We start from the raw sequence: 22,382 nt of genomic DNA, 5'->3' as shown, positions 1-22,382 counted from the left end.
GGGGAATACTACAATGCTAAGCTAGCGCCTATGTATTTACTCTGTCGTATTGTAGGAAAACTCGGTTCAAGCTCTTACGAACTCGAAGACGCAGACGGGAAAAACGTGGGAGTTTGGCCAGCTGAGCATATAAAGCCCTGGGTGCTGCGGATAGAGCCACTTTTCTGCGCTCAAGCGAGTAGAGGGATATTTTGAAATCACTCCCATAAACAAAATTATTTTGCAGTTACTTGGCTGTCAAACATTTCCCGCTCTTCGAATTTATCTTTACATGCTGCATAAGGGCGCACAAATGCGCTAGACTCTACATGACTTTACGATTGTTTACATACATTCTTGCTCCAATCAGCTGCTGAATCTCGTGAAATTTCGTAACGAATGCTTTTTAGTTGCATTCCTACTAATTTTCCACTCGAAATATATTGTGAAAATATGCGTTTACAAAGAATACAAAACTCGAAATAAGTTTATTTTTATTCTATCCCCAAATAATAACAATACTTCTCAATAAAAGATATGAAACGAACATAACCACAATCTCCAATGTTTGGCTCCGGCACAATAGAAAATTTTGGCTTCAGTTTGACTACCAAATCGATTCTATCCGCACCACCCAGATAAAGCCACAGCTTTAATGTTCACGGGCGATCATATTCTTTCTTAAAAATTCTGTTTTCTGCTGTTAAATTGAAAAACTGCGGTGGAAATTCAAAGTAATTCACTCTCCACACCACACAACGCAGTATTTATACCTCTCTCGTGCACTGAGAGGAGATAGCATGCTGTGGTGGCCGATCTCCTAAGGTAAATGTCCAATGTTTCTCTCAATGAGAGTAGGGTTTACAGTATTAGCTTAGGAGATTTTCCACGTTCGGGAAAACCCAGAACGATATTTTAGGCCGGCCGAAAATTAATTAAGTTTTACAAAACTCGATCGTGAAAGAAAACTAATGTGTCTTCCAATTGTGTAAGATGGCCAAATTAGGACGTTCTCCAGCGATCAAACCATGAGTGAGTATGATGTACCTCTGTGAGTCTACAATTGAATGGGCAGAGTTGGAAGGAAAGGGTAGTGATCTCCCCATGCGAAACTATTCTACTCCGACAATAGGGGATGAGGCAGCGACGATTCCGTGACGGTTAGGTGGGATGAAGATAATTAGTCGACCAGCAAGATCTGTCGATTTGGCAGAATCTTACGGGTGTTTAAGAAGTCGAAAAAAAAAACTTTGGATTCACCGTGATGGCGTGCCAGATCACGGGGATCCCCCCAATTGCGCGTACCCGAATCAATCACCTTATAAATCTTTAAAATCTTTAAATGATCAACCTTGTTTTTGTAAGATTTGTTTGATTTAAATTTCATTATTCTGTAAATTAAATTCATACTAGTTTCATATTTGTTGTTTACTCTTTTTGTTTATATGTAGATTTAGTTGATCAAAAAAAAATCAATTTTTTTTATTCTGCCTCGGGGGAAATGTTACATTTTGCAATGTCCCATAAATTACTAAATGCAGCCCTTTATAATTGTAATTGTTTTGATGTAGGAGCTAGATTTGTGTAATTGTAAAATTTAAATAAAATCCTCTTTTTGCTATGCCGCCTGAACGCAAACCCCACTCCGACTCTGGGAGAAAAGCGATTCATCCCACTCCGACAAAAAGGAGAACGCCGAAAAGAGGATCGGGTAGTGATTTCCGCCCGATGAGAAGAGGCCTGGGAGGCTTGGATAGAAGGGAACGAGATCGGTTAGGTTGGTGACTGATCGCCGAAGTAGACGGTTGTCTGTACAACTAGTCCACTTGTGATTAAAAAAGAGAGAACCGTGAAATCCAAAGACTACCCAAATTTAAGGGTGCTAAAACTGTCCGTGTGGGAGCTCTACACCAAAAGTCTAGGCTGGAGCAGTGTGTAATCTGTAGATTAAAAAAACACATTAATAAAGAAATAAAAAAAAAAAAAATAGGCTGGAGCAGAACATTGGTAGTGCTAATATCTACCAAGTCGCGCCTTTTCCCCGGTGAAGTTTAGTTGGCATTGGGTATCAGTGTCGGTCTCGTCCTTTCCGAGACCTTGTGCCGGTGGCTAGTATTTGTGGGCACGTGATTGCTGGTGAAGTCACCGGCCTGGAAAGCGGCGGAAGGAACCCCTTCCCAACGTAAAACTGTCTCGATTAGGGAAGCCAGGAATGCCCCTGAGATGAGTCACCAGGGGGTCGTACTCTTATTACGTAAGCAATTTTTCTGGGTTTTTCGACCACCCCTCCCCCCATGTAAGATTTTTTTCATACAAATGAATTTTTATTTATATGGAGCGTAAGATATTGACCGACCCCCCTCCCCCCATTAGTGCTTATGTAATATGTGTACGGCCCCCAGGTGAGTCGCATGCATCCATAGTAATATTAATATTAATATGTAAGTTGCGGTGTTCTTACTATATGGATGCATGCGACTCACCTGGTGACTCATCTCAGGGGCATTCCTGGCTTCCCTAATCGAGACAGTTTTACGTTAGGAAGGGGTTCCTTCCGCCGCTTTCCAGGCCGGTGACTTCACCAGCAATCACGTGCCCACAAATACTAGCGACCGGCACAAGGTCTCGGAAAGGACGAGACCGACACTGATACCCAATGCCAACTAAACTTCACCGAGGAAAAGGCGCGACTTGGTAGATATTAGCACTACCAATGTTCTGCTTCAGCCTAGACTTTTGGTGTAGAGCTCACACACGGACAGTTTTAACACCCTTAAATTTGGGTAGTCTTTGGATTTCACGGTTCATTCTTTTTTAATCACACGCGGACTAGTTGTACAGTCAACCGTCTACTTCGGCGATCAGTCACCAACCAACCTAACCGATCTCGTTCCCTTCTATCCATGCCTCCCAGGCCTCTTCTCATCGGGCGGAAATCACTACCCGATCCTCTTTTCGGCGTTCTTCTTTTTGTCGGAGGGATGAATCGCTTTACTCCCAGAGTCGGAGTGAGGTTTGCGTTCAAGCGGCATAGCAAAAAGGGGATTTTATTTAAATTTTACAATTACACAAATCTAACTCCTACATCAAAACAATAACAATTATAAAGGGCTGCAATTAGTAATTTATAGGACATTGCAAAATGTAACAATTAAGTTCAAAATAAGTGTACGCTTTCCAGTGGCGTGCCAGAAAATTGGTTCGGGGGGGTGAGGTGTTGGGTTTCTGAACATTTTTCTTCCGAAAAAAATTTTTTTTTCTAGAAATTTTGTCCCCCCCCGTGGTTACTCCACTGATGCTTGCTGGTAAACGCAAATATTGTTAAGGGTGCAAAAAACCATCGCACCCATCGCACAACACCGTCTTTTACTCCATTCGATTAATATAATAGAGGTAATAAACTATAGAGGACGATTGTCGCTGCGGTTCCCTTTGTTATTGTCCCCAAACATGTTGGGTACCTATCTGTCAAAACGTACTGATTTTTCCTTTGTTGACATTTGGTGCCCTATCCTGGCCAGCAAAAGATGTTTCGCCAGTGACGACAGCGGCAATCTTCCTCTATAGTTTATTACCTCTATTATTAATATTGACATTTTTTTTTTGCTGGTCGAATGCAAAGAGAGAAACGATATTTTCTTTCTATTAATAAATGATAAATCATTTTAAAACTTTATCAGTTTTCGTTAATTTTATTTATTTGGTAAATATTAGTAAATTTCTTTATTTTTCGGTCGATACCATTCATCAACAGCATGATCGTAAATTGCATTTTGTAATTCATCTTCTGCTATTTGAATAGATTCTTTAACTATTGTTCTCGGGCTTCTCGAGGTAACTCGAAAATCAAAAGGAATATCATAACACTTACAAATACAACAAGATGGGAATCTAAACCAATCAGAAAATATTCCTCTGCATTCATTATGTGGATCGTATGCTAGTAGACGGTGTAGCCTGTATTGTTGTTCACAGCGACATCCTTCCCTGCAGTACATTTGTTTCAACTCGTATGCACATTTCTCCCAATGCACATACTGCTCGAACGGATACAGGTTTAATAATGCAAGAACTTCTCCTCTTGTGTTATTAGCCCAAAACGGAGCGACGACTTCTTCTTTCACAGGGCAAGCATTCCTAGAAAGTGAGAAAAAAAATCCCTTTAGTAAGACAGCTTCCAACAAAATATTGAAAATACGAACATATCTGAAAGACAATCAAATAATATTCAATATTTAATACACATAAATAAAGAAGATATAACTTATGTTCAAAATTTGTAGTTTGATATATAACATTTACTATTTAGTACGAAGCCATTGCGGTCATAATTGGAAGGTCTTTCTTGTTAGTCTATGATTTTTCTATATGTTGTATTAAACAACGTGGCTAAAATGTTTTAAATGTATAAGGGTTTGAATGAAATTTTTAAGCTGCAAGTCTCTCTAATAAAGACTATAATAATAATACATTTTTGTAGTATAATAGGTTTAGTTGTTGTAACTCCCGTAATGCTAGGTAGACACCTTTACTTGGTGTGTTACGGGGTAAGATCTACCACGGTCACATTGCCAGCCACAGGCAAATCCTGACCCAACGAAAACTTTCCCCAATTTCCAATTCTGTAGTAGGGGAAATGTTCCGATCTCCATCTCACTGTACATATATCCATCTCATCGCTAAACAAAGAAATACGGCACCAAATTCGTCGCTTCTTTTTGTCAACATGCGTGCTCACTGCTGAAAAAATCACAAAAATAATAAACAAACCAAATTCCTTTCCATTGCTTTGTTTTTGATGGGATGGAAATAGGAGCTATGAGATGAAGTGGCGAACCGTTCCCCTACTTATGAAATTGTCGGTAAGTCATTAAGTAAATACTACACCAATCCTTCCTTCCAATTTTCCAGATGCTTCCCGACCGCAAATAGTAATACTCATGTCCCTGTAATGTTTTTCTTAGATTGGAATCAAGGATTAAACCCACCCTTGATTTCTGATAGCAGTCTGGAAAGCATTTAAAAAATAACATGAGTATCACTAAAGTGTCCAACCTTCTAATATTGTGCTAGTGCTTCTTTTATTTTCAGAATTGTCATCACATCTGTCATCGAGGAAAGAAGCTGACGTTACCGTCTACTAATGATGATTTCCTTCTTTTCTTATTTATAGTGAACTTAGTTATTCTGAAAACGACGTCAACCATCACTTGCCGAATGGAGCATTTCATAATCTTTAAATAGCTTCGCTCCCAACGAAAAATTCATTCATATAATATTTGATTACTATTTATACAGAGTCTATTATATAGAGTTACGCAAAGAGGATCTTCTTACACTTATTCTGAATGATGCTCTTATTATTCTGTTGCCAACTTTCACTTTTGTTCAACCCTTCAAGTAACTTCACGGGAGCGATCACTTCTAAAGTTTTTTATTTCGATAACATAGTCACCCACCACAGAGTGCAAACACGTAAGTTTATTGTTGCTACTTTATTGGGGAATGTATTGATGTTTTTTGAAGCTGTTTCTAGATCAAATCTAATACATTTCAATTCATGCGTTTTAATTCGCCATAATAATCATTAGGCGATAACAATACTTCCGCCTCACCAACAAGCATTTGTTTACTTTGCTCGATAGGTAGACGGATTGACAGATCAATAGGTAGATTTGACTTCACTCTTTGCGCAACTCTATATTGTACGTTGAATTGGAAACTGTACCCGATGAATTAAAATCACCGGTCCTAGAAATCAACGTTGAAATAGCCGGTCGACGATTTGACAATACTTTCTGTCATAACGTTGTCATTTTGACGTTACATTTCGTGCAAGTAATTATTTATTATTGATTTGAATAATAGTTTTCATTCGTGAATTTTCTTTTCGTATCTCGTTCCGTCGTTCCTGTGAGAATAAGCGTTATAAAAAGGATAAGATATGGAGAATATCATTCTAAGCAACGTCCGGAACAAGCAAGCTAGTGCCAATACTAAGTACTACTGTTTGTACGATCATTATTTCTTGGGAATATCTCGTTCCCAACTAGGCATACTTTATCATAAATCAAAAACCACTATATCGTCATGGATTGCTGCCTATGAACGGGATGGATCTCTAACAAAATCTCAGCGAACATCTGTGTTTTCCAAGTTTGATATAACGAAACGACAATGGATTTTGGACTTGTACACCAGGCGCCCTGTGCTGTACTTGAATGAAGCCCGTCAACTTTTCTTTGAGCGTTTCGGTGTTTCAATAAGCGTAGCTGCCCTGTGCCTCATTCTTCATGCGCACTAGAGTGGCCCAAGCTTATATGGAAAAAGTGAAAAGTCTGGAATTTCAAACCTTGCACCCTTAAATGACAGTTTGGGGGTCCCAGAAACTCCCCTGAAAATTTCAGCTCATTCTGTCCAGTGGTTGGCGTGCGCAAATGGCTCAAAGTTTGTATGGGAAAAGTGATCCAAATGTATGCGGAAACGCAACCGTTTCAGTTTTTTGCTTCTAGGTGGCGCTGTAGTCGACGGATTTCTGTTGTAGACAAAATGTAGAACCTATTTTATATAAGGAAGCGACTGGTGAAGACCGGATGTAAATCCCTTTGAAATTGGCCAAGTTATAAGCATCCAAAGCCGAGGGTGACGAGCGTGTTCCCCAGGGGTGTTTAAAATGAGAGCAACGTTCCACCGACCATTGCGACGGCGATGCAGGCGTATTCGGTGCCGTGCGAAATTAAATGCATGATTATCACGCAATCTCGCGAATTTTTATCCGATTGGTAAATACAGGTAAACTTCGATATAACGTACATATCGATTTCAAGTTTGTACGTTATATCGAATTGTACGTTATATCGAAGCATGAGTAATCATCCTTATTTTACACTACATAAATGTTGTACTATCATGTACTTTATGGGCAAATTTTATTTTTTTATATAATGCTCAGCTAGCAGTGTGAAACAGCTTTTCTTGTGAACAATTCCTACCAACTTGTTACGGCGTTGCTAAGAAAAATGACCCGATGAATTGTATTCGTCATTTTATTTCTATATGAAGTACAGGAAATAAGAGGCTTAGAGGCACTGGAAACACAAGGCTTACTTTTCGTTGCACCGTTTGTTTTATTTATTGAGTATCCGCGATCTTTAGTGGATTTAAACTAGGGCACGATGGGGCACGTGACTCGCCAAATTGAATATGTTCATCATAAATATTTAATTATGTACGCCAACATTATTCTGAAAAAAAAAAAGCTGATATCAGGGTAATTTTTATCAATTATATTAGAAACTAGTCGACCCGGCAGACGTTGTCCTGCATTGCATAGTAGGCGAAAGTGCGCGTTGAGAACAACCCATGCAAAATTTGCATACGATTCTTAATTTCAGTTTTTTACGATTTGCTCTACCTTATTCGTGTTTTTCGCATGAGAAAATATCATATAAACCCGTCGGAAACGATAACGAACATATTTGTTGAAGGAATGAAGAAGATCCATTCAACCGTTTTCGAGGTATGCGGATACGAACACAGACCATTTCATTTTTATTAATATAGATTTCCGATGGAATTTCTAGAGAAGTTCCTGAATAAAAGTCTGGAGAATTTTATGATTTTTTCATCGGAAATTCCTTTGATATTTTTTCAGAGATTCCTTTAGGAATCCTTTTCTTCAATTAAACCATACAAAATACCTGAATTCTATCCGATATTTTGTTGGATGTATTCTTCCAGAAATTTTATTACTTCCTTGAAGGAATTTTCAACAAAATGTTTGAAGGAATTTTTGATGGAATTTTCAACAAAAAAGTCAAAGATTTCTCAAAGGGATATGCCAAGAAATTCCAACCGCATTTCCAAACTATTTCCCAAAGGAATGCCTAAAAAATCAAGAGAATTCTCCAAAGCATTTTCAGCTGGTATAACCGAAAAACATTCTAAAGGAATTTCCTGAGAAATGTTTAAAGAAATTCTGAAGAAAATTCCAGAGGAATTTCCGAAGAAATTTCTGGAAGAGTTGCTGAAAAAACTGGGAATATCCAAAGTAATTTCCTGCAGAAAGATCTGAAATATTTGCTGGAGAAAGTTCTAAACGAATTTCTTTTTAGAAAATCCTGATTTTTTTAATTGTTATTAACGTCTTTTTTTTATTTTAATTCAGAAATTAAGTTCGACGCTAACAGGAATTTCTGAAGAAATTTCCTAAGGTATTTACGAAATAATCTCCATAGGGATTTCCGGTGGAATTCCTGAAGAAACTCCTCAATGAATTCCTAAGAAAAAACTTCCGAAGAAATTCCTAAGCAAATTTTTAAACCCCTTATAATTTCCCGAAGGAATCTGTAAAGGAATTCCAGAACGAATCTCCAAAGGAATTTTTGAAGGAATATCCGAAAGAATTACTGGAATATTTTCTGTAGGTCTTTCTAAAGGAGTTTCGGAAGGTTTTTACGGATAATGTTTAAAGGAATTCGTAAATATATTTCTAAATGAATGATTCGAAGAATTTTCTATGGAATTCCAGGAAGAAGTTTTGAATTCCGAAGGAACTCATTAGGTAGATTCTGAAGTAATTCTTGAAATTTTTTTTTCGAAGGAACATTGAGGAGGAATTTAAAAATGATTTTTGGATTTTTTTCCCGAAGTTGTTTCCGGATGATTTTTCAAAGAAATCCCAACTAGTTAACCTGTCTTTAGAGCCCTGGCCTTCCTCGCAACACTGCACTACTCTTTTCTTCCTCTTCTTCGTTCCTCCCTTCTGTGGCTGAGCGGGCTTACCGGGCGGTGGTATCGCCGGGTGGCTCGCTTCTTGCTTCGTTACAACTCGACCAATAAGAAGGGCAATCGACTATCAGCGGAAACAATGCCGGATTGGGCCGACTACGGAACCAGGAAATTACGGCGGTTCTTGCTGGGGTTTCCAACGTAAAGACCGTGGGGTTGCCCTCAAATCTTGTCTTAAGTACTTCATCTCTACTCTTCAACTTCCAACTTTGGTAACTTTGTAACATCCGACCGCATCCCAGGCTCATGACCTCCTTTTTCAAGTCAGTGACCTCGTCTCATAGTATTGACCCAATTACGCCACCCCTTAATGGATACTTAACGAAGGTACTTCTGGTGTTGGGTTGGAGGACTAAGGTGAGTGGTTGGATGCGGTCTTACAGGGTGGTGGAGGCTAATCATGCCCTGCTCTACTGCAGTTGCTAAAGTACTGAGAAAACCTACGAGAGGAGTTTTACCTGCCATTCACAAACAATTGACGCATTAGGCTACATTTTCAAGAATGTCTCGGAAACACTCATCACTTTTATTCTTGAATTGTTTGAGAAATTCCTGGGATGATTTCTAAAAGTGTTGCTCAAGGAGTTTCCGAAGGGGGTCCGGAGGTCTTAGGATTTTCTTGAAAGAAATTAAAGAAAGAATACGATGTGAAAGTATTGACCTAATGTGTAAGGAAAATTCCGAAAGAATTCCTGGAAGAATTTTTGAAGGTATTACTGGATTCATTGCCGGATCAATTGCCGGAGTTCTTGAAGGAATTTCCGAAGGAACTCCTGTAGAAATCTAGAAATTTCTTCGCAAATTCTATTTCGAATTCCTTCCTAAATACCTTTAGGAATTGCTTGAAAATATATTCAGGAAACTCCTTCGGAGATTCTTTTAGGATTTCCTTCAAAAATATCATTGTACATTCTTTAAAATATTCTTCCAGAAATTACTTTACGAATTCGTTTCGAAAATTTATTCAGTTTCTTTTAATCCCTTCTTGAATTCAATCAGATTTTTTTTAAGAATTAATTAGCAGATTCTTTTTGGAAATCTTTTAGAATTTCTACAGGAATTCCTCTACAAGATTCACCAGAAATTTTTTTTTGAGCTTCTCCAGGAATTTTCTCTGAGATTAATTTTAAAATAATCTGGTACACATTTCAAGCCTGGATCTAAAATACCATTACTTCACTCGACATTAGCTGACTTAGACCTGAAAACAACCCGTCATCAATTCTGACTTTGACTCATATCAACTAGACATGCCTAAAACCTCATTAACTCAATATCGTCCAGTACCTCGGGAGAATTCTGAGGATAGTGCAAAGTGGGGAAAACAGTAATTAATGCCTCTAGCTGATAAAATTAAACTCCATACAATAATGCCATCCCTACATGAATGATCATAACGATTTAGTAAATTATTTTGTAATAACTACCAAAATTAAAATTATTTTTCAAAGTGTACGTTATAACGGGGAAAAATGTACGCTATATCGAGTGACGTTATATCGAGTGTACGTTATATCGGGGGTACGTTATATCGAAGATTACCTGTACTTTCCGTGATCTGTACAGTAGTGTAGCTAGAGAGGGAGGGGGTGACTTACCACTGAAGCCAACGAGCTGAAGATTTTAAGGGGAGACAAAATTCATGATATATTTGTAACGAGTTGGACATCGTGATGCCCGTTGCATCAATTTTAGAACGATATGATATAATCGTTACAGACAGAGGGACAGAGAGACCTGGGATATTATATAAGTTATATATTTTTCAAACAACAGTTTTAATGTTTATAGCATAATTTATTAGCTGTATAAAACTACAAAGTTATCAACAAACAACACTTATACCTATATTAATTATTTATTTCAACTGCTAGGCCTTCCTTTATAACAGAGCGAGTGCAACCTGGAAAATTTTGCCTATGTTGAACAACTTTGAGAAGATATTGAAGCTGTTCTTCATTTTTGTCAGTTTTCCACAAAATCTTGAACTAGTTTAACTCCTCTTTCAGCACAGTCATTCACTACCAAAAATGAATTAATTTTATTTCTACTTTCAACAAATTCTTCCAATTATCCATATACTAGGATCTTCTTTTGAGAAAATTTGCAGATATTCCAGAAATTTAAAAAAAAATCATCGTTTTTTGAGAAACAAAATCCGAAAACGTACAAGAAATCAACTTATCGATCGTAGATACTTTCAATTTTATTTTTCTTACTTCATCACCCTTACAAGATTTTAAATTGTGTGCCATTTCTTTTCTCTCATCAGTAGATATTTCTGGGTCGAAAAAACCAGAGCGACTAGTTCTTCACTCAAGTACCATAGATGATTTGCAAATCTTGAAGCCGCAGCCATATACACATTTCTTGATTGATCAGGGAAAACATCTCGTAAAGTTATCATTTTTTTTGCCAGGTTTAGATCATTTCGTGCTGCTGATGAGGGTAAAGGAGCTTCAAACCAAGACCAAATGTAAACTCGTAAAATAAAAGCACACATTACTGGATTTTTTCGCCTTTCATCATCGGTCATGTCAAATTGGCCTCTAAACAGCCATATTTTAAGACAATACATTGCTTCCGCCATCCATCTGGCATTGCTATGTGCTCCTGGTGGCGAAAATTTAATTCTTTTCACACTAAGAAATGCTAAAGATAAATTTAACAACTCTTTATAGTCTTGTTGTTGCTGTTGAATATTGAGTTGGTTTTTCAAAAATTCAATCAAATTTTGTGTTTTATGAAAAATTAAAATTCCTGAAATGATCGATTTTTCTGAATACCCTATATTGAAATTGATCACCCTAAAGGGGAAATAATAAAATGGCTCCAATATTGTTCTATAAGGAACGATCCTACCAAATACAAGGTAATTTTGAGGGATCATATCCATAATGTTGGAACTGGATGGCTGTATATTTTTATTTGAGGCTAACAAAATAAATGGAAGAAGTATTGCCGATTTCACGAATTTGAAGAGTTATGTGTGGATTGTGATTTGCCCGCTTCTTTTTCTCACACTCACTCTCATTTCGGGTTGATCGATTTTTGTTACTGAAACTTACCCAATTATAACCCATTACTTGTTAGTCACATGTAAGCGTGTACACTAAATCGATTCCCGCCATGATTTGACGTCTATTTGTTTTCAGATGGAGAACTCACACACAAACATTATACACGGAAAATCAAACTTTTATGAGTGTATTGAGTGTGAGAAAAAGATGACTGTGAGAAAAAAAATCTCGCAAAACTCTTATAAAGTGCAAAAAGCGCAATACTTAATTTATTTCGTGTATCTACATTCACGCTTCGAAAATTGAACTCTAAACTATAGCATAAACCAAACTTGACCAAATTTTGAGCTCTTCAATTTATGTCAATTTTGAGTAAATTTTTTTAGATAAAACGACGCCAGAAAATTGCGAGATTAAACATCGAACAATATCCCGGATGTGTTTTTCTACTAAAAAAAGATCCACCCCTTGCCCCCCCTTATTCACCCCCTCCCTCTCTAGCTACACTACTGTACAGAGTACGGAAAGTATTTACCAATCGGATAAAAATTCGCGAGATTGCGTGATAATCATGCATTTAATTTCGCACGGCACCGAAAACGCCTGCATCGCCGCCGCAATGATCGGTGGTACGGTTCTCTAATTTTAAACACCCCTGGGGGACACGCTCGACACCCTCGACTTTGGATGCTTATAACTTGGCCAATTTCAAAGGGATTTACATTCGGTCTTAACCAGTCGCTTCCTTATATAAAATACCCAGATTAATCCACATAGCGGTGATGGTGCCTTTCTCGTTTTTTTTTTACGAGTGAGTAATTTCTACGCACTTTTGGTATGAAAAAAGTATTTTGACCATAACTTCTGAGCCCATAGTCCGATCCGGCCAATTTTCAATAGGAAACAATGGGACAGGATTCTGCGTCGAATGCAACTTGTTGCGAGCAAATCGGTTAGGGCTAAGTGCCTCAAAAGTTGGCTAGACTTTTTGCGCACATACACACACATACACATACACACACACATACACACATACAGACATCACCTCGATTCGTCGAGCTGAGTCGATCGGTATATAACACTATGGGTCTCCGAGCCTCCTATAAAAAGTTTGTTTTTGGAGCGAACATATAGCCTTTACGTATACTTTGTATACGAGAAAGGCAAAAAGGTTCTACATTTTGTCCACAACATTTTTTTTGTGCTTTATTAATGTGTTTTTTTAATTCTAGGATTAAGTTCAACACAGGGATGAAAGGGAACTGGAGGAGTTCCCTTTGCGGGCCAACCTTGGGTCCCGCCGATGGTGATTTAGCAGTGCAGAATATAAGAAAGGGTCGATCGGAGGGGCCGCCCTGCGTGCCAGCCAAGGGCGTCGCCATTTGTTATTAAACTATTTAATCCTAACATTTTAAAATTTTGCGTTAAAGTGAAATAATAAAAACGTGTGCACAGATGAAAACAATTAAAATAAAACAGAGACACTTAAGACGATGGTACACAATCCGAGTTAAATACGGGTGATCGACGTGGATAGGGTCATTTTGGTCCTGGTCAGTCCTGTGGGGGTTGACTTCCTACTTTGCCTTCCTTAAATATGCATTCCCCTGGTTCCTGTAGGTCCGTGTTATGATGTTCTGCTGTGATGTTACTGATGCGCTGTTCTCCGGTGGTAATGTTTGCCCCTGAAGGGTTGAAGTTGCAGTTGAGGCCTTATCCGTTAAGTCCTCGCCAATATTTGCCAATTTGACAGAGATCCTTTTATTTTTCGACCTTTCTTCGATGAAAGGATCAGAACGCCACTTGTTGAGTGTGACGATATTCAGAATCCGAAAATTCGGAGGAGCCTAAAAATGCTCGAAGGCTTTTTATCGATGTCCTTCAATAAAGGAGTGGAAAAAAATTCGAATGCGAATTGGCATGGCATGTCTGTTGGTTTGGCGAGGTACAGTTACAGATAGGGAAGGTCGAAGCCCCCCCAGCCGAAACGGAACAATGATCGCTGGGGGGGTGGGTCTTATATTTAGGAAATGCCCGTTCGCCTGATATAAAAGGCCTCATTCCCGAGGCTTCATGTTGTGAGCTGTCGGGATGCTAAACTTCGTGGAATAAACGGGCATCCCTCAGGAAGCAAAAGATGGCGGCCATTGCAGCTTCGTCATCCGCCAGAGCGTCCCGAATGCTACCTGGTATTCCGTAGAGGTTTCGGGGGTAGTCATATTTGGGGCACCGATTGTGAGAAACCCTTGTGTGGCCAGTTCGGAGTCTAGAGATGACCTGCTGTTCTTTCTGGGTGGCTGGTTCATTCCAGGAGTCGGTGGTTCCCTTGATTTTTCTTAGGAAGAGCCACCTGTTGCTGTTCCATATCCGAGCCCAGTCCTGGCCGAGGACGCTCTTCGTCCATTTCTTAACGTCGGCCAGCGGGACGGAACGCGTGTATAACAGGCCTTCATGTCCGACACAAGCCAGGGCGTCAGCTTCGTTGTTTCCCCTGATACCGCAATGGCCGGGGATCCAGGCAAAGGTGGTACCTGGTATCATTCCAGATAGAATTCCCTGGATCCAGGGATGCTTGGGTGTCTCGCTTTGGAGAGCAGAAACCACGCTTGCAGAGTCGGTGAGGACCACGATTGGTTTATTTGCTGGGGTAGTGGCCGCAACAAAGACAGCGGCGGCTTCAGCGGAAAAGATGTTGCACTGGCGTGGCAGGCTCTCCGACCTGGCCAGATTGGGTCCGTAGACTCCGAAGCCGACTCCTCGGCTGGATACAGAGCCATCAGTGTACCGGATTTCGCTGTTCCGGAAACGTGTTGCGAGCAGTTCTGAAACGGACCGTCGGAGTTCCTCAGTGTTGTCTCCCCTTTTGAACCGCGAGGCGATGGTGCGGTCGATTTTTACTGAGGGCGTCAGCCAGCCCTTCGCTCCGTGCCAGTGAACCCGCGCCACTGGGGGGAGACTGGTACCGGCTACACTTCTCAGGATCCGGTCAGCCTCATCGAGGAGAGGGATCCTGACATCGCCTGAGGTAGAGGCAGCGAAAGAGGCGGCTTTGCGGCAGATGGCCATTAAGATACGATGCCGGAAAGGGAGGATGCCAGCGTCAACACATGAAGCTTCAGCAGGGGTGGACGGGAGTAAACCAGAAGCTGTCCGGACGTAGCTGTTAAAAACAGGCGATAGGATGTTGATTAGGCTTCTGTAGGCAGGGCATGTAAGCTCTAGGCCATAGAGCAGGCGGCTGTCAATGATGGCTTGCCCGACGTTAAGCCTCGTGCTCCTGTTGTTGGTGCGGTGCTTTTGGAGAGGGTTTTGATGAGGTTAACGCGGGGTTTGCTGGCTTCCTTAACCGCTCGGAAGTGCGGAAAAAGGAAAGCTTCCGGTCGATGTCGACACCAAGAACACGGACGATCTTCCGGTTGGGGATGGCCTCCGAGCCGAGTTTAATGGATGACCCCGCTAGCTGGTGCCGCCCGCTGCACACGTGTCCCCGAACACATTTACCGGCGTTGAGTACAAAACCGACGGAAGAAGCCCACCGAAGAATGGTGGTAACTGCCGCTTGGGTTCTAATCCTGGTTCTTCCGGGTGTACTTCCAACGACAACCAACAGGATGTCGTCTGCGTATACAAATACGTAGACATTTGCAGGCAGAGAGTTGAAAACCCCGTCCATAGCGATGAGGAATAATGTTACCGCTAGGACCGACCCTTGGGGGACGCCGGTTTCTTCGGGATACTCGTTGGATGCAGTGCCCCCGATGAGCACCTGGAAGGTTCGTCGAGAGAGGAAGTTTTTGATGAATGCAAGCATGTTGCCAGTGATCCCCCAGTCTTGTAACTTTCTAAGGACCAATGGGGTCCAGGTCCGGCTGAAAGCTTTGGCGATGTCAAGTGACACTAGGTCAACATGCTTGCCTTCCTCGTACGCCTCTTGGAGCACACTACCCAGGTTGGCAAAATAGGTGCTGGTGCCATATCCTGGGCGGAAAGCGTGTTGACGATGGCCTAACCTTCCGTCCGCTTCCAGTTTTTCCCTAAGCCGCCGATTGACCATCCTTTCGACAGTTTTGGACGCGCACGAGGTCAGAGAAATTGGCCTAAATTTGGAAGCGTCGCGGCTGTTAACACTACTCTTCGGGATGGGGATGACATAGCTTTTCCTCCACTCGTCAGGAAAAGTGCGGTTTTCCCAAATGTTGTTGACGAGGTTCAGAAAAAGGGCCTTCGCGGCCGGAGAGAGCCGTTTGATCATGGGATACCCCAACTCATCCGGTCCGGATGAGTTCCCTTTGCACTTGGCGAGCGCGTGGGCCAACTCTCCTGCTGAAAAGGGGTGGTTCAGCAGGCAGCCGGGGGGGTCCGCGGGAATAAGAGTGGTGTTGAGGTGAAGATTATGGGAAGTGATGTTTCTCTGGAAGTCTGCTGGGTACTGGGAAACAGCTACCAGCTACTTGTCCACAACAGAAATCCGTCGACTACAGCGCCATCTAGAAACAAAAAACTGAAACGGTTGCGTTTCCGCATACATTTGGATCACTTTTCCCATACAAACTTTGAGCCATTTGCGCACGCCAACCACTGGACCGAATGAGCTGGAATTTTCAGGGGAGCTTCTGGGATAAAAATTCGCGAGATTGCGTGATAATCATGCATTTAATTTCGCACGGCACCGAATACGCCTGCATCGCCGCCGCAATGGTCGGTGGAACGTTGCTCTCATTTTAAACACCCCTGGGGAACACGCTCGTCACCCTCGGCTTTGGATGCTTATAACTTGGCCAATTTCAAAGGGATATACATCCGGTCTTCACCAGTCGCTTCCTTATATAAAATAGGTTCTACATTTTGTCTACAACAGAAATCCGTCGACTACAGCGCCACCTAGAAGCAAAAAACTGAAACGGTTGCGTTTCCGCATACATTTGAATCACTTTTCCCATACAAACTTTGAGCCATTTGCGCACGCCAACCACTGGACAGAATGAGCTGAAATTTTCAGGGGAGTTTCTGGGACCCCCAAACTGTCATTTAAGGGGGCAAGGTTTGAAATTCCAGACTTTTCACTTTTTCCATATAAGCTTGGGCCACTCTAGTGCGCATGAAGAATGAGGCACAGGGAAGCTACGCTTATTGAAACACCGAAACGCCCAAACTGTCATTTAAGGGTGCAAGGTTTGAAATTCAGGATTTCATGCATTTTGGGCCAGTCTAATGCGCACGGGATGCCCTGGAAAGCATTGGAGAGAAGAGCTCTTCCAATTCGACAGGAAGACATATTGCGTTTCTCCAATGAACCAAACAGCTACCCGTGGAGTGTGGAACAACTTGTATTTTTGGATGAGGTTGCTTTTGTCAGCCGAGAAATGCTCCGAAACCGAGGTTATGGGCGTGTTGGACAGAAACTCATTTACCGAGGGGAATTTCAACGGAAGCCACGAGTTTCATGTCTCTGTTTCATGGGTCAAACGGGAGTAATTGAGTCTTTCGAAACAGAAGGGACTTTTAATAGGAAGAAATTCTTCGATTGCTGTGTTCAAATGGCTCTTCACAGTGGTGTGGTAAATAAGTACCCCGCAAAACACTCAATTTGGATTATGGATGGTGCTCGCATTCATTGCGATAAAAATATTGTGATATATTTAAGATCAATAGGCATTATCCCAATATTTCTGCCAGCAAATTTCCCGTTTTATAATCCGATCGAGTTTATTTTCGGATTGGTGAAACGCTTCCTGAGACGTCGTCAACAATACTAGCGCGAAATTAGCATAATGTAAACAGGAATTGTCATGTGCTAATATTGTTTATATAGCTAATATATCGAGCTAGTATTGTCGGACAGTGCATTGTCCGCTAGAACTAGCCTATATGTAAACGGGCCATAAGTGGCAAAGAGCGTTTTATGGTTTTCCTAATCGATTAGGCTTGATTAGAATAATTTGAATTAAGTTTTTTTTTCTAATTATTTAATAGTTACTTAGCATTAGCATATAAGCCTTTATGGCCCGTTTACATATGAGCTAGTTCTAGCGGACAATGCACTATCAGACAATACTAGCACGAAATTCGCATAATGTAAACGCTTATTAGCAAGGATAATTCCTGTTTACATTGTGCTAATATCGCGCTAGTATTGTCGGATAGTGCATTGTCCGCTAGAACTAGCTCATATGTAAACGGGCCATTAACATTTCGGGGTGCGGATGGAAACAGAGACTGTCGGAGGCAATGTGCCAGCAAAAGATGGTGCTCGCACGCAATTTTACTAGGCAGCTTCGCCTGGTCCTTGGGTTGTTTATTTTCGGCAGAAAGTGCAAAGCCTTGATTTTCTCGGCATTACACGAGATTTGACGTGTCGTTTTCCGAAGCTTGATGTTAAGCAGATCAACAGGAACAAACTAAGGATCACCGCAACTACAAACCAGGTGGCGAATGAAATTGCTGTCGACAGGGCGTACAATATTGAATATTTAGTTTATGTCCCCTAGCGGGTGGTCTAGATAGAAAGTAGGTGTAGTCAACGCAGCGAGCCTGACTTGCAAGGATGTGCTTGCAGGTAAGGGTCGCCTAAAGAATGCCCTGCAATCTACCGTGGATATTCTAGACTGCAAGGAATTGCATTCAGCAGCCACGGTAGATGGCAAGAAGGTATATTCTAAGCCAGGTTCGCTTTGGGTGGCCTTCGCCAGTTCGATGCTCCCGAAATATGTCGATATAGCGAATATGTTGTTTCCAGTGCGTCTTTTTGTGCCAAGGGTATTAATTTGTACCAACTGCAAACAACTTGGTCACACTGCCGAGTTTTGTGACAACAAGTCACGTTGTGGTAAATGTTTCGAAAGACATCGGAAGAAGTCCTGCCAGCAAGAAACAACAAAGTGTGTTTATTGTGATATGGATCGCAAAAATGCCCGGTGTACAAAAGATGCACCCAAAAAGTGGAGCACGCATTGGTACAGTGCTTTTTTAATGTGTTTTTTTAATTTTAGATTAGCTGTGTTGAACTCAATCCTAGAATTAAAAAAAACACATAAATAAATATGTGAATATGTACGTTATCATTGGCGTAACTACAGGGGGGCTAGATGGGGGCTATAGCCCCACCTAGAACTAAATTAAACCTAAAACCTGCTGGGGCCCTCCTTAGCCGTGCGGTAAGATGCACGACTACAAAGCAAGACCATGCTGAGGGTGGCTGGGTTCGATTCCCGGTGCCGGTCTAGACAATTTTCGGATTGGAAATTGTCTCGACTTCCCTGGGCATAAAAAGTATCATCGTGTTAGCCTCATGATATACGAATGCAGAAATGGTAACTTGGCTTAGAAACCTCGCAGTTAATAACTGTGGAAGTGCTTAATGAACACTAAGCTGCGAGGCGGCAATGTTCCAGTGGGGGATGTAATGCCAATGAAGAAGAAGAACTAAATTAGCCCCCCCTAGAATTTTTACCACTTTGCATGAATATTGTACTTATCTAGCTCTCTAATCATATATAGGCGTAACTGCCAGGAATCAGTTCTCTTCATTCATATCTCTCTCTACGAAACTTTGAATTCTATTTTCGAATAGAAGCATTCTATTGCTCAATACTAATGCTAATAATAAAGCTAATACTACACCACTAAGAGCATGTACCATATATTAAACAGGCTGATAGATCTTTGGTTACGCATGTAGATGTCAAGGCCTTACTTCGGTACTTTATTGGATGGCCAATAACTTATGATTTGAACACAGTCTATTCTATGAACCACACAGAGCATGTACCATATCTGAAAAAAGCCGATAGATCTTTGGTTACTCGTGTAGATGTAAAGGGCTTACTTTGAAACTTTTTGGATGGACCAAGAACTTATGCTTTGAACACAGACTATTCTATGAACCACGAAGAGCATGTACCCAGCCCTGCCGTCCTGTTTAGTCACGCTTAGTCGACAACTAAGAAGCTTTCCCCTAAAGCAAAAATTTGTTTTGGTCTATTTTAGCTCATTAAAACTCAGATTCGCCTATATGGGTCTCAGTATGATAGTTACTATCAACTTTTTGTACAAAAATAGTAAACCAATCGGTTTACATGTTGTGCATCCGCGAGTACGGCTTCGCACTGCCGGCGCCCCCATGAGTCGCAGTTGAGCGCTGATAGTTACTATCAACTCCCCCAAAGCTAACATGTTGTGCATCCGCGAGTACGGCTTTGCACTGCTGGCGCCCCTATGAGTCGCAGTTGAGCGCTGATAGTTACTATCAACTCCCCCAAAGCTAACATGTTGTGCATCCGCGAGTACGGCTTTGCACTGCTGGCGCCCCTATGAGTCGCAGTTGAGCGCTGATAGTTACTATCAACTCCCCCAAAGCTAACATGTTGTGCATCTGCGAGTACGGCTTCGCACTGCCGGCGCCCCCATGAGTCGCAGTTGAGCGCTGATAGTTACTATCAACTCCCCCAAAGCTAACATGTTGTGCATCTGCGAGTACGGCTTCGCACTGCCGGCGCCCCTATGAGTCGCAGTTGAGCGCTGATAGTTACTATCAACTCCCCCAAAGCTAACATGTTGTGCATCTGCGAGTACGGCTTCGCACTGCCGGCGCCCCCATGAGTCGCAGTTGAGCGCTGATAGTTACTATCAACTCCCCCAAAGCTAACATGTTGTGCATCTGCGAGTACGGCTTCGCACTGCCGGCGCCCCTATGAGTCGCAGTTGAGCGCTGATAGTTACTCTCATCCGCCCCAAAGCTAACATGTTGTGCATCTGCGAGTACGGCTTCGCACTGCCGGCGCCCCCATGAGTCGCAGTTGAGCGCTGATAGTTACTATCAACTCCCCCAAAGCTAACATGTTGTGTATCTGCGAGTACGGCTTCGCACTGCCGGCGCCCCCATGAGTCGCAGTTGAGCGCTGATAGTTACTATCAACTCCCCAAAGCTAACATGTTGTGCATCCGCGAGTACGGCTCTGCACTGCTGGCGCCCCTATGAGTCGCAGTTGAGCGCTGATAGTTACTATCAACTCCCCCAAAGCTAACATGTCGTGCATCTGCGAGTACGGCTTCGCACTGCTGGCGCCCCTATGAGTCGCAGTTGAGCGCTGATAGTTACTATCAACTCCCCAAAGCTAACATGTTGTGCATCCGCGAGTACGGCTTTGCACTGCTGGCGCCCCTATGAGTCGCAGTTGAGCGCTGATAGTTACTATCAACTCCCCAAAGCTAACATGTTGTGCATCTGCGAGTACGGCTTCGCACTGCCGGCGCCCCATGAGTCGCAGTTGAGCGCTGATAGTTACTATCAACTCCCCCAAAGCTAACATGTTGTGCATCTGCGAGTACGGCTTTCGCACTGCCGGCGCCCCTATGAGTCGCAGTTGAGCGCTGATAGTTACTATCAACTCCCCAAAGCTAACATGTTGTGCATCTGCGAGTACGGCTTCGCACTGCCGGCGCCCCCATGAGTCGCAGTTGAGCGCTGATAGTTACTATCAACTCCCCAAAGCTAACATGTTGTGCATCTGCGAGTACGGCTTCGCACTGCTGGCGCCCCTATGAGTCGCAGTTGAGCGCTGATAGTTACTATCAACTCCCCAAAGCTAACATGTTGTGCATCTGCGAGTACGGCTTCGCACTGCCGGCGCCCCTATGAGTCGCAGTTGAGCGCTGATAGTTACTATCAACTCCCCAAAGCTAACATGTTGTGCATCCGCGAGAACGGCTTCGCACTGCCGGCGCCCCTATGAGTCGCAGTTGAGCGCTGATAGTTACTATCAACTCCCCCAAAGCTAACATGTTGTGCATCTGCGAGTACGGCTTCGCACTGCCGGCGCCCCCATGAGTCGCAGTTGAGCGCTGATAGTTACTATCAACTCCCCCAAAGCTAACATGTTGTGCATCCGCGAGTACGGCTTTGCACTGCTGGCGCCCCTATGAGTCGCAGTTGAGCGCTGATAGTTACTATCAACTCCCCCAAAGCTAACATGTTGTGCATCTGCGAGTACGGCTTCGCACTGCCGGCGCCCCCATGAGTCGCAGTTGAGCGCTGATAGTTACTATCAACTCCCCCAAAGCTAACATGTTGTGCATCCGCGAGTACGGCTTCGCACTGCCGGCGCCCATATGGGTCTTGTTTCTGCATTGAAAGTATTCTATTGTTCACCTAAAATCGCATTCCAACATCTCCTGAAAACATATTTTATTTTGGGATACTTGGGTCATACAGCCCTGCCGTCCTGTTTAGTCACGCTTAGTCGACAACTAAGAAGCTTTCCCCTAAATCAAAAATTTGTTTTAGTCTATTTTAGCTCATTTAAACTCAGATTCGCCTATATGGGTCTCAGTATGATAGTTACTATCAACTTTTTGTACAAAAATAGTAAACCAATCGGTTTACATGTTGTGCATCCGCGAGTACGGCTTCGCACTGCCGGCGCCCCCATGAGTCGCAGTTGAGCGCTGATAGTTACTATCAACTCCCCCAAAGCTAACATGTTGTGCATCTGCGAGTACGGCTTCGCACTGCCGGCGCCCCTATGAGTCGCAGTTGAGCGCTGATAGTTGCTATGAGCTCCCGCGAAGCTAACATGTTGTGCATCTGCGAGTACG

At 42.3% G+C, this 22,382-nt stretch overlaps 1 protein-coding gene across 3 annotated transcripts in view; it reads right to left on the bottom strand.

Moving 5' to 3' along the window:
* Positions 1-3,651: 3,651 nt before the first annotated feature.
* LOC134213900 (protein spaetzle 4) overlaps positions 3,652-22,382 on the bottom strand; it is a 94,281-nt gene continuing 75,550 nt past the window's right edge. For all 3 annotated transcript variants that reach the window (XM_062693371.1, XM_062693370.1, XM_062693369.1), the window contains exon 4: positions 3,652-4,116. In XM_062693371.1, coding sequence (XP_062549355.1) covers positions 3,690-4,116 — 427 coding nt within the window. In that variant the 3' untranslated portion in view covers positions 3,652-3,689. The remainder of the gene's footprint in view (positions 4,117-22,382) is intronic.

Source organism: Armigeres subalbatus, chromosome 2 (genome assembly GCF_024139115.2).
Source record: "Armigeres subalbatus isolate Guangzhou_Male chromosome 2, GZ_Asu_2, whole genome shotgun sequence".
NCBI lineage: Eukaryota > Metazoa > Arthropoda > Insecta > Diptera > Culicidae > Armigeres > Armigeres subalbatus.
Note: the sequence above shows the minus strand (reverse complement) of the source record. Positions and strands in the feature narration are given on the sequence as shown.